Source organism: Rhyacophila brunnea, unplaced genomic scaffold (assembly GCF_057557595.1).
Source record: "Rhyacophila brunnea isolate RB1 unplaced genomic scaffold, BYU_Rbru_1.0 scaffold_1, whole genome shotgun sequence".
Lineage (NCBI taxonomy): Eukaryota > Metazoa > Arthropoda > Insecta > Trichoptera > Rhyacophilidae > Rhyacophila > Rhyacophila brunnea.
Window position 1 is genome coordinate 26803053 of NW_028232751.1, and position 13468 is coordinate 26816520.

The following is a 13468-nucleotide window of genomic DNA, read 5'->3' on the forward strand; positions in this document are numbered from 1 at the left end:
ATGAATTCTATCTACATTATCATAAAGGGCATTATTGCAAATTCATATTCAAGTCTTTACAGTATTGTTGTCCTATTCTGCTAACATGGTATTTGTGAGTATGTATTGTGAAACTATAGGATTCAAACGACTTTTCAAATAAACTTTATTTTGACAAAAGTGCGAGTTAGGGCTATTCATTTTATAAGGTCATGAAAGTAGATATAAAAATGTATTATGTAGTAATGTAACTTTGTGGTCTCATGATTTCGTATTATCTTTCTAGGTTACATGGGTCCAGGCTACGTATTCTGCGGGACGTGCAGAGATAAATATTTAAAAAATAAAAAGAATAAGGAAACAACATCATCTGTTGTGTCCTGTTCGTTTCCAACTGAACAATCTGAACAAACTAAACTGTCACAGCAATCCGATCAATATGGTTCCACATCAAATTATCATTTTGTGATCAAAAGGAATGCAATGTTTCTATTAGAATTAGCTTCGGCAGCTGGAACGGGTAAGTAGTTTGAATAATATTTCCAATGAAATTTAACAAAGATAAAGGAAGCTTTATCGGCCTTAAATCAATGCCATGTTTCTTTGTTACCTGTATAGTTCAATGGGAATGAAAGAAGGAATGAATAATATTTTTATTAAACAAAGTTTTAATATGATTTTTAACAAAACTTTGTTCATTGGATTGGTTTGAATGAATATTATTCAGAGAAGTCTGCTTAGAGCTTAAAAGAAGAAGAATGTTCAGAATATATCACTATCAATAATTGAGGCGTCTAATTCCAAAAAGCGAGTCCACATTTGGTCAAAATCGAGAAAAAAATACGCACATATTCTTCGTAAAAACGTGACAAAACCCTATGAAAAAAAATATTTCAAGTCTTGATTTATTACAAAAAGTGCCAAGTCCGTGTTTCATATTATTTAAAGCTTGGTTGATTTTGCGCGTGTTTAAGTGAACCAATAAGGGAACGCTCAATATTGAAAATGGCGTCTCCCATGCTGTAGCATCCGTTAAACTCATGACAGTGCCACGGAAATATATGCCTTATGCGGAGTAAATTAAAAAGTGAGGTACAAGTTGCGCTACGTCCAATTTTATTCTGCCTATATTTATTACATTTAAGAGTTTATCGGCTGAAACAAATTGCCATTTGGTTCTAATTTCGACATAGAATACAACGGAAAAAATAATCTCACATTAAAACAAATAATTGAAGCTTGAAACATAAAAATGTTGTTTCCTGCAAATATCGAATTGTGGATCTGTCGCTTTTTGTAATTAGACGCCTCAATTCAAGTATATGTTATAGAATTGCCATCAAGTGTCGTAGTATTAAAAGTTCTTAAAATTCCCTCAAAATATAGTTCAATCTCTTAGTATAAAGTTTTGAGGGAGAATCGAACTTCTTATTAAATAATTTACCTTACCATTTTTTTTTCGTTAAATAGTACTTTTATATTGTTTTAGAAAAAAAATCAAGCGGCCTTACTGGAAACAGTGATGAAGCACAGTATTTAACGCCAAACACTCCTTGGCTGCCCATTCCGCCCTATCAGTGTGTAGAAGTTTTGAGTCAACTGCAAACCACAACGCAATCAACGGCACATGGTCTCGATAATCTGAATAATGAATACTCACCATCCTCTAGTAACATGTTGAGAGAAGTAAGTGTTCATAGTAATCGGATGTTATTAGAGTGTTTTTAAAATTTGTATCTGTAATGGAGTAGTGGCAGAGCATCTGCTCTAAAGCTGATCTTGTTATAATTTTTACATTTCATAATAGAGTGTTTCTCAACATTACATGAAGTCTGTGTCTGGAAAATTCTATATATGCAGTATACCGTATCACAGTTTCACAGTGAGTTGCTCTATTAGAAATAAACGGCTGTACAGCATTGAGATCAAATTTATGTGTAAATAGAATACTTAAAAAATATATAAAAAAAATAATAAAAACCAACAGAAAACAAGGAAACGGGAGAAGAAAATAGGTAGGTGAGTAAATTAGGAATACAATCATATTGTATACATTTGTATAGAATTCTGAATGACTCAAAAGTAGGTTAGCAAGTAGCTCCACGAACAACACGTAATTTTTGATCTCAATGCTATATGGCCATCTGTTTCTGGTACGACAGCTCATGGTGAACTGTGATGTGGTGTATATACAATTTATATGTAACCTATGTAGGCTCTTTGGGGTCACAGGCCAAAAATCAACTTTTGGGAAGTCAGAGCAAACTCTAGCAGGGGGGCGGCAGTCAGAATAAAATATTTAAATTATAAATTTACATTGAAGTACAATTAAGTACATTACATACATTTTTAAAAACCAATAAGTACCTAGCTACTTATATAATTCATAAGAAATGTGCCATAATTATTATTAATAAAATCTTTTTTGTAATTTGCTATTTTAATGTTGTATTTTTTTTATTTCTTTTTCCACCAAGTAACTATTATGGGTGAGGGGACCACATGCCAAAAAACTTGCGAAATACTAAAAATAAAACTTATTTTACACCCAACTATATCATAATATTCGATTTATAATTACAGGATTACCAATACAGAGAAGATGATAATCTGACTGACATATATTTTGCTGATTATCGTCCATCCACATCGGCAATGGGATCTCGCGTTCAACGATCTGTATCCATGGGGCCTGATACTACTAAGGAGCTCTCTCATGATGGCATGGCTGTAAAAAGAAAAATGATCAATCAAGGAAATGATCCAATAAGTAAGAATAAGACTGATCATGGTTACGTAATCAATTTTATTATTTGCCACATTGGCTAGGGATAATGCAAACATGTAAATTTGTTGTTCAAGACATACCTGTATTCAAATATTTTACATCTGCTAGCAATTAGGTAAAATAAAAAGATAAATCACATTTAGAGTGTAGGTTATCATAACAGATCTGTTTCACAAGGAATGATTGTTAACCATTTACATACTCAGACTATTGGGTCTTTGGTCTGGATCCAAACATACAGTATTACAATGGCGTAATAGGTGATGGGAGACGTCTGCAGTTTTTTAGGTTAAATAAGACTTACATTGCCATGAATTCAAATGCACTTTTACTGAATTTATTTTTAAAAGGGTTCATGGAAGAAGAGCAAAGAAAAAAATCGAAAACTTCAATGAACATGATATTATTAAAAATTATGTAATTCTCATAATATTTTTAACCAGTTATACTGCAGGTGTTGAACGTTTACAGATTGCAATCACACCTATAGAAAATGAGTCACCGATAAAAGTATAATACTAATAATGGATCACTTACCACTTCTCAGTACCAGAAATACGTAATTTAATTCAAAAGTATTTTTCTCATCATAAAACCTGTAAATTTAATCATTCAAACTGTAAAATGGATGATTGTATTAATAAAATAGATCATCATAGTTAGTTCTCCACTTGGTTAACGCGACACCAATAAATCACCCGGAATTAACTATACTTAAATTGTATTGAATTTTTCAGGCAATTCTTCTCTTCTCTGCCAGCCAAGCGCTGCTCTACAAGCCCTAGTCGGGGTCAATACAGAAGAATACTATAACAGTGAAGTGAGTTCTCTCACACCATTGAAAGTTAATAAAAAATTGCTTATGACGAGGCCGGCTATTGGGTTCCTGACAAAGAAGAAAGACATAAATAAAATCAAGAGCAACATGATAAACACTGTGAAGATTGGTGCCATGAGGAAGTACGGTCTTGAAGTAAGTAACACTTGACAGCATTAATATTCAAATCTTTTATATTCGTACAAATGACGTTTCCATTGTTGGTGGTATTATTTGATAATCACTGATGCTCCATAATGATTGTCCATAACCTTGTACAGCTTCGACTGTATGACATTATCATAGAAAGCCTTGAATTCATAAATGGTGAATGTGATGTGATGAAAAGTGATGAAAATATGGTGGGTTTCCATATTATATTCAAGTGTCTCTTTAAGTATTTGATACGGGATGAATATTTTGTCCGTTGTAAATATTCACTTTGGTATCGGCCAATAGTATCCTTATAACATGGAAAAGATGACGGAAGAATATTTTATGCAAATACATACTTTATGCAATGTGCTAACAAGTAGTTGGTGCATTTCTGGATATCACCGTTCTTGTGGAAAGGACAGATTACTTCCACTTCTCAGTCAGTTGGGACAGATTTTCAAACTTTAACTAAGTATTGTCAGAAGCGGTTCTCCGTCAAATACCCTGGATTCAAATATGTTCACTAAATGACTAAAATAATTGATATTGTAAAAGTTTATATGTTGTCAGTTTTATATTAATTCTTTAACGGGCATTATTGTATTATTTCAGTGTATGAACTGGATGATCCACTCCGTCACGCAACCGATCTGCCTGCATGATCTCATGTGGTGGTTCAGTCATGCCATGAATCAGTATCACACTTCGATACAGTTCGATGATACTCAATTACAGGAAAATGTAAGTGAAAATATTTAATCTTATTTAGTCATTATGTCAATTTAATATAGGCTTGTCAAAAGCGCCAAGATGACATCAAAAAATTAAAATTTCAAAGATCTAAAAACTTACCTTAGGTTAATTGCAGGGAATATGTTATATTATGTTTTAGACACGGTTGGGAAAAGCAAAATTTCGCAGTAAATTTTCTTTTTGCGAGAAATGGATGTCAGCCACTTGCTCAACCCAGTACAGGGGTGGCGAACCTATGGCACGCGAGGTGAATTTGCAGGGCACGCGAACGAAAACCAATAAAAATTTTCAAAAAAGATTTACAAATAAATATTATATTTAACCCGATCGGCGCGTTAAGTTTCCATACAAAAGATGTGCTGTCCGCGGTAGGTTTTTCGAAATGTTATTCTTCGCTGTATTATAATAAATACGGCAGTTAAAAATTGTGGCTACAACTGTTATCATGCCTAGATACATAAGGATCCAAGTGCCACACTAAAACACATAATGGAGTGTTGAATTTCACTGTGTTTACTTTAACAAAACTACCGTATTGCTTTGTTCGGATAAACTCTGTAGCCATTTTCTATGACAAAGCACTCAACTTCAAAACAAGTGCGCCAGGCAATTAATCACTGACTAATTTTATTTTACTCGTGTTAAAAACACTTAAAAATGCCATAAAAATTATTGAAAATAATAGCTTTTATTGGTGACTTATGAATTATTGTTAATTAGTGTAAGTTTTATTGATGACAAATCCATTAAAATTGGATGGTAGTCACCAGTTTTATTTCGTGGCATAGATTGTGTCAGCATTTTACATGTTTTATGGGCCATTCTAATTTAAGCGTAAAGGTGAGTCCACACTGGTTGAAAATATTATAATAATTTTTTTGATTTTTTTTTTTTAGTGAAACTTGGATTTTGTAGATTACTTTTCAGTTTTATTGAGCATTGTATTATGTTAGTGATTGTCATTTTATGTTTTGTAAAAAAAACCATATTTATTTTTTGAATTGCGTAAATTTTTCCAAGTGCTATAAAAACTTTTTTTTGGGTAAGGTTTAAAAAATTTATAAGCATTAAATTGTACGCGAAGATAATATGTAATATAGTTGAAAAGTCAATATTCCATGATTTATATGTTATATTATATTTTATACCTACCCGTGTGTGTTTTTTTAGCAAAAATTTATACGTTTTATATATTCTTTCATAGTAATTCGTAATTTATTGGTAAAACTTGCAATCCTCTAAAATATAATAATATATATTTTTTCATTCCGTGTGGACGCATCTCTTGGGAGGGATCCCGTATGCTCCCAGTATCATCCAGAGGGAGGGGCGGTGCGGACTGACGGGATCCCTCCCAAGATCATTGCCATAATCAAAAGCCTGCACGAGAATAGCGAATGCTGTGTCAGAATTGGAGACACTGTCACGGAATGGATCGGGGTCACGACCGGAGTCAGACAGGGTTGTGTCCTTGCACCGTTTCTCTTTATCATTCTCTTTGACTTCATACTACGGAAGTCAATACCACCCGACCGAGGCATACCTGTCACCCCCACGGTGAAGCTATGCGACCTGGAATACGCCGATGATGCTGTCCTATTCGACAACTCAATCGAGGGCATTCAAGAGACAATCGACAGGTTGCATAACAACTCCTCTCGCGTTGGTTTGAAAATCAACGCGAAGAAAACCAACGTCTTGTGCAATAGCACCTGTCCTGATCCAGATTTCCCTCTGATTAGCGATGGACAGAGCATCGAGAGCGTCGACAGCTTCAAGTACCTGGGGGTACACATCACGGGAGATGGCATTTTGCAGAAAGAGCTCGCTATCCGAATGGGAATGGCTGGAGCAACATTCAACTCGATGCGAAATGTCTGGGACTCACGATTGTACTCGGTCAAAACCAAATGCCGCCTATTCGACGCTTGCATTCTGACGGTGCTGCTTTACGGTAGCGAATCATGGCACCTAACGAAGGCTCAGAGCAACCGTATACTGGGCTTCGAAAACAGATGTTTGCGACGAATACTGGGTGTGCGGTGGTATGACTTTAGGAGCAACGAGGAGATAAGAGAACGTACCAAGCAGCCTCTCATCACGCTGAAAGTGAAGAGGCGACGTTGGACCTGGCTCGGCCACGTGCTGCGGATGCCAGAAGAGAACTTTAACCTGGCTTGCCTGTTCTTCAAGCCGACCGGATTCCGGCGTCCTGGAAGGCCGCTAAATACAATCTACAGAGTGTATACGGCGGAGCTACGGGATGCTGGTTTGACCTGGAACGAAGCAAGAAGACTGGCGAGCGACAGGGATTCTTGGAGGCGCCGCGTGGTGTCCATATGCTCCAGTTAAGGGGCGGATATGGGCAAAGAAGAAGAAGAAAGAAGTGGACGCATCTTTACCAAATATTTACGACTTTCAATAATGAGCTCGATTTATGACTTTGAAACAATTAGAGAGACACATGAGTAATAAATGACATAATCCAGAACACAAGTTCAAGTACATTTTTAGAAATATTACAACAAATTTCTTTTCGTTTTTTGGTTGTCTTTTTCGTATTCCCGCACATGATGTAAAAATCGCGGTGAATTCAACTTTACACGGTAAATACTCGGCGCACACTCAACTCGAATGAAATATATTTTGTATACCTACTGCGCAGCCGCGAAAAATACCGCGTAGATTTGAACTGATGCAATCGTACCGGCGAATCTCGATAGATCGAGGGGGTTCGAAAGATCGATGTTTATGAAATTAAAACAACATATTTTTGACAAAGTTATCGATATGGCGGTACGAACACGAATCAGAGCATTTTTCAATACAAAAATTAATACTATGCGTGAAGTATTTCCTACTTTACCGACATTTCAATTTTCGATATCAACAGTTGCGACATCCGCCCAGTATCAGAGCTTATGTAAAAAACAACATATGTCCCATCCGCGGCGATCGGGTTAAAAAACATTAATGACGACATAGCCATGCGCTTTTCCTTCGGTTTTTAATATAATTTTTACCAATCGACGCGCAGATCGCATTGTACAAAAAATAGCAGGCAAAAAAACGAGCTGACTGTGAAAAATTGTGCAACCTAAAAAAAATGAGCCGACTGTTTGGCACGTCAGACAGTCGAAAAATATTTTTTGGGTAATTTTGGCACGCATATGTAAAAAGGTTCGCCAACCCTGACCTAGTAGGTCCATACTCTGACTCATACACGAATTGAAAAACAATATGTGTACTTGCTAGGCACAGGATTCGAACCTGGGACCCACGGTGCTATAGGTCAATGCTTAGCGCGAGGCCATCGTGAGTTAAACTTAAAAAATAACATGATTTTATTTTGCTCTGCAAAAAAAAACCTAGTTTACCCTGCTTAACCTGTCTGCAACGTATTGGCTTACTTTTGTTTCACTCGCACTCATAATTTAATTATATGTGAGCAAGTGAGAAAGATCATACGCTCATGATTCCATTCATTATGACGATTCCTGCCATATGGCACATATCAAAACAAGTGCGGGACAAAAAATATTATTAAAAATCTGTGATAATACATATGTTATTAAATGTACCCAACTTGTTATTGAAATCTCGCGTGGTAACGTTTTGCCTAGTTGATAGAAATCAGAGAATGGGAGGAGAGGTTTTAATAAGTATTTACATAGAAATAAAATATGTATTTGTATTATCATCATCATTTAAGCCACTACCGGTCTACTGTTGGATGGAGGCGTCTTCTTCATATCTCTACTCTTCTCAGTCCTTAGTATTTCATTTTATATACTTTCACATAACTTCACATATTTTCGCTAAACTTGATTATCTGATCGATCCAACAAGTTCGGCATTATACGAAAATAATGGTTACATGGCCTCTGTAGACTGGAAAATACTCACGACAAACATCTCGACCCGCAGAACTATTCGCGGATTCGAACCTGGATTAAATAGAGACATCAAGTATCGCGGATACAACAGTGTTTTGGAACACTCGCAGTAGATTTGAATAAAGCTGCAGGGATAACACGAGGTCACTAACAAAACTTAACCAAACATCGTGTATCAAAGATAGCAGCGAGTTAATTTTCTTTCTCCTGACTAAATTGACACTCAACATAATGATATAATTTCAGGCGAATGGGGAAGGGCCATCAAATGGAAATAATGTGTGCGGCTGGAAAGAATCGATGGAGTGCCTGGGAAGTGGCATGAATGCGAAACTGAGACAATCTCTACACGCACTCTTGCAAAGCATCAGCGATCTGATGCCCCTTCTCCCTCCAGCGTCTCCCCTTCTACTTCAGGGAGTCAGGTGTTGGGCATTGGACTTTACCGCAGCTGACCATACATTTTTACACCGGTTAATATGATTTTTTTAATGACAGTGTCAATATAGACTCTTGCGGCTGTGGCTAATGGAGGAGACTCACCGAAGGCATTAGTACTATTCCTGTTTTTGGAAGTCTGGTCATAACATTCGGAAATGATGGAATAAAATTAGTACAGTAGAATTTAATACTTGGATATTTTTTATTTGAAATTTTTAATAAATTTATATTGGCTATTTTTTGTTTATACAGATCTCAGGTTTTCAATAATATCAGCAAAATATTGTCACATTCTGAGGATGATTTGAATGAAGACAATCTGGCGTCATCAATTAACGGCCAATTTGCAGGAATGACTGTTTCGGTAAGAATATAATCACTGTTCTGGCAGAAGACACTAATTCGAAAAAATTACATATTGAGTTAGTACCAAAATGTTCCTTATTTCAAACTTTACCGTCTGGAACCTTCTTAATAAATAAACAGTCTTTATTTTAAAGTCATCCTTTTTACGATTACTTAATTAACTCACATGATAGACCATTATTTCAAACTTTTTAACAACTTCAAAAAAGTCAAATTACTCAAAACTAGTATTCTCCAGTTAGTGTGTTCTGCCAGAACAGAGACGAATATAGAAATGAATCTATGACGAAGTGTGGTGTAATTAATACCTTTCATGAAATTTTATTTTATTACTGATTCAAAAAGCCGATACGATTCCACACATTTGTGTACAAACATATTGTGTCAATTGTCGTTTAGAAAATGTTATATTACAAATAAAGGTAATCAGAAAAGCTTTAAAGCAATTTATCTTTAGTTTAAATCCGATGTTACATACTAGCGAAAAGGATTGTTAATTAATTGAAAACATGACAAGTTCTTGACAACGAAAAGTTTTGTTACAATGCAAAAAAGCAAAATATGCAAAAAAAACAGAGTGGTAATTTCATTTATTTGTCACCTGATTACATATATACATTGCCAGAGCTAAAAGCAAAGTATAGCAGTATTAAATAATAATTTATTAACCAGTCAATCTATCCACTTATCATGTAACCCACTGGGGGCTTTGTAGATTTTCATCTATCTACCATAAGCTCCGTATACTTCACTAGATCCATATTATATCAATAGTCTAGTACAGTGCTCCGCAACCGGTGTGCCGCAAGACGATGCTAGCTGTGCCGCGGCGCATTGTGTCAAAAAAGGCAAATAATTTTGTATCTTTTACAATACTTGCTTAATGGCCAAATTTGCATACATGCATACATAATATATTTGAGCATCTGAATGAAATTAATAAAAAAAGTGCAAGGTCAGAAAGAAAATATATTGATATGCTTCACTACCATAGATATTTTAAATAAATTCACTACCATTGAAAACAAGCAATGAATTTTGAGTCCGGCCCAAAAACTTATAACTTTGCTGCAAAAGAAATTTCATCATCTCTTTCATACAATCAATACGACTGGATTCGAAACCCTTTTGCAACCAATGCCAAAAATTCTACAGAAGCATTTTCCCTATTATTATATTCGTTAGAAATTTTGTTGAATTGAGGAACGACGTGACGCTTAAAATGAATTCGCCGGTGTTCCATTGGCTATTTTCTGGATTTCGGTTAATAAAGAATATCCTCGGATTTCCGACAAGGCTATCGCAGTTCAGCTCCCATTTTATACGACATATACCTATGTGAGCAACGTTTTTCAACTCAAGCTATAATTAAAAATGATAAGCAGTCAGTGGCAGATCAACCAGATAAGTGAGATAAACACAAATCTTCTCTAATGGTTTCACACTGTCTTTAACCTTAGCGATAGGTAGGGGGCCCGCTTCAGCATGTGGAGTCCATGTTTTGATGTAGAAATAGTTTTACCTGTGGTGTGCCGTGCAATTCTGGGAATACCTTTGGTGTGCCATGGGTGAGAAAAGGTTGCGGAGCACTGGTCTAGTACACAGTTGTTGTATGTCCAGTTTTCACCGAAATTGATCGTCTTGTACCATACATGTCGAAGTTGGGTATTTAACAAATTATTATCTCATTCAAATATATATTATTAAGTCAAAGTTTACCTTCAATTTCAAATTGATTTGAATCTTTAAAATTTGATTTTGTTAAACCTGACATACAACATCTGTACTCTAACCCATTGTTATGCTGTGTATACTGTATGATAAGATAGAGGTATTTTTCTTTCTTCTAAAAGTATATATTTACACACAGCTTCCAGAGAAACAAGAGAAGACCCAAATATGGGGATGTCGTGATATAACAAAATGGTGCGAGATAAATGTTTCGTCCAGACAAGCCATGATCGAGTCTCTGACCGATGGTTCTACCGAAACTTTCTGGGAGTCCGGCGAGGAAGACCGCACCAAGCCAAAATGGGTTCAAATTACTGTTCCCTTGCACTTGGATGACTCACCATCCTTGATCTGTTTACACATTGATAACACAAGGGACAATGGGGTAAGACATGGATGTTTTCTTTATATCAGTAAATTGAAAGCATAATATATTGTATTTTAAGATTGATAAACCGTATAATATTAATGTATAATAATATGTTATTTCTTATTCCAGAATAAGATCTTGCTTATATCTTTTCTCTATGGCTCTAATGCGGAAGACTTGCAGCACATTAAAGATTATGACGCAACCGTAAAAACCAATGGATGGATTTTCTGCTCTCTTCCCTGTAAGTCTATATTATATATCTATATTTATACTAACTGAGCCTACTGGCTCTTGCCAGTCTGTCTCGCCAAGTCTTGCAGACAGCTTTTCATCATATTGACATGGTGTTGGATTTTAATAAAATTGTGAAGAAAATCTAATAAAAAAGATTAAAATAAAGATTGTGACATAGTCCAGGCGTTCATTACAGGGATGGTTTGCGATAAAGTTTGATTCTGGGACATGTGGGAGTGGCGCTTGCGCATCAATCCAATAGAGAAAGTCATATATCGTCGTTGAAGCTAGAAAAATGTGTAACTCCGTTTTAATCGAAAATTGACTTTGAATGCCATCTAGTGGCGTTGTTAATATCTACCCCTCATGCAAATGGTGCAATTCCAAAAAAATTGTAGCATTATTAAATCATGGATGATTTAACTCCATAGCCATAGATTTGTACACGAAACTATAATGTTTTATGTCTCTCCTGTAAAGTGGTGTTTTTGGAGTTACAAAATTTTCTAATTTCAACGACGATATAGAGAATTGACAGTCTAGCAGACCACGGGATGCATACTTCACATTTTACGGAGTTCTACTGCCCATTTATCATATACAACTTTCTCTGTGCGAATGATGGTACATCGCTTATCCTTGAATCAAATCCTAATGTCCAAATCAACCATGTAATCATCCCGGACTTGTCGCAAAGTCTAGCGGTTGTCTTGTGTGGCGAATCAAAATTTTGGGTTTCTTCATGTCTGTCTGTTTTATTGCACAAGAACTTTTTACAGTACACATCTAGAGTTTTATACACATCAATGTAATATTAAAGGGAACTGTATATGTAAAGGGAAGTGTTTGATGTGTCTCAATATTTTGTTTGTTTATTTTTACAGATGTTGGATACAATCCCGTTATTCGTTGCGAAGTTAGAGGTCCAGATGGGTCAGTCCGAATCAGGCAAATCAGAGTGCTGGGACAGCCGTCTCCATCACCCTCATATCGCCCATATCCACCAATTACTACGCTGCAGCACCATACGGAGGTGGAGACTTTAAGAGTGTTCCGACTCATCACATCTCAGGTTCATCCAATTTTATAGAATTTGATTAGTAACTCAGGAAATTTGATATTCAAGCAATTACCCATCCCATGGAGATAATATAATTGATGTATCCCTGTTTATTGTCACATAATATGCAATCTATTCATATAGCATTTACCGCATTCCAAATTAATTGTATTTGTATGAATCAACACATTCTCGATGCAATATTTTTGTGCTATATAATTCTAGAAAGGCTTTAGTATTTAGTTGAATTGCTAACTATTGAAAAGTTCATATAATCTAGTAATATTATATACTTTGCTTGTATATAAAAAAAAGCCAGCCCGCTGTTGTTTTTTTATTTACGCTACTTATGTATTTGTGATTTTACGATTGTTCGTTTAAATAATGATGGTTCATTGTATAAAATGTTCTTATCTTAGTATGATTCTGGCAAATAAATCTGTAGTTTCTTATAAATGAATCTGCAATGCAAAATGACTTGCGGTTACTTTAATCATTAGTCTTAGTAACATATTTTTGCTTAATATTCTTAAAAACCTGATTTGCATAGAAGAAGGATTTTCTTTAATATCTTAGATTTCAATCAAGGATCGGATTACATGCTATTGTTAAATCTTTGAAAATATCAAAAGATATTCAAGTAATAAATACAGTGAAATGTCAAATTTTAGGTATTTGGAAAACTGATAAATTCTGACTTTGATGAGCATTCTGATTTTCAACGTTCTGGAGTTAATAATGACCTCAAGGAGCATATGGTCGGAATATTATTTTCACGAAGCAAGCTGACCAATTTGCAAAAACAGGTGAGGACCTTTAAATAATTATCTTTTATTCTTCTTCTTCTTCTTCTTTTATTATAATATATTATGTA

General features: G+C 35.2%; 1 protein-coding gene across 1 annotated transcript in view; it reads left to right on the plus strand.

Moving 5' to 3' along the window:
* Positions 1-13468, plus strand: part of hiw (MYC binding protein highwire) — a 180474-nt gene that overhangs the window by 146608 nt on the left and 20398 nt on the right. The window contains exons 45-55 of the mRNA XM_085961171.1: positions 266-499; positions 1469-1665; positions 2563-2749; positions 3505-3740; positions 4353-4481; positions 8636-8862; positions 9083-9194; positions 11067-11312; positions 11427-11541; positions 12419-12606; positions 13266-13400. Coding sequence (XP_085817297.1) covers positions 266-499; positions 1469-1665; positions 2563-2749; positions 3505-3740; positions 4353-4481; positions 8636-8862; positions 9083-9194; positions 11067-11312; positions 11427-11541; positions 12419-12606; positions 13266-13400 — 2006 coding nt within the window. The remainder of the gene's footprint in view (positions 1-265; positions 500-1468; positions 1666-2562; positions 2750-3504; positions 3741-4352; positions 4482-8635; positions 8863-9082; positions 9195-11066; positions 11313-11426; positions 11542-12418; positions 12607-13265; positions 13401-13468) is intronic.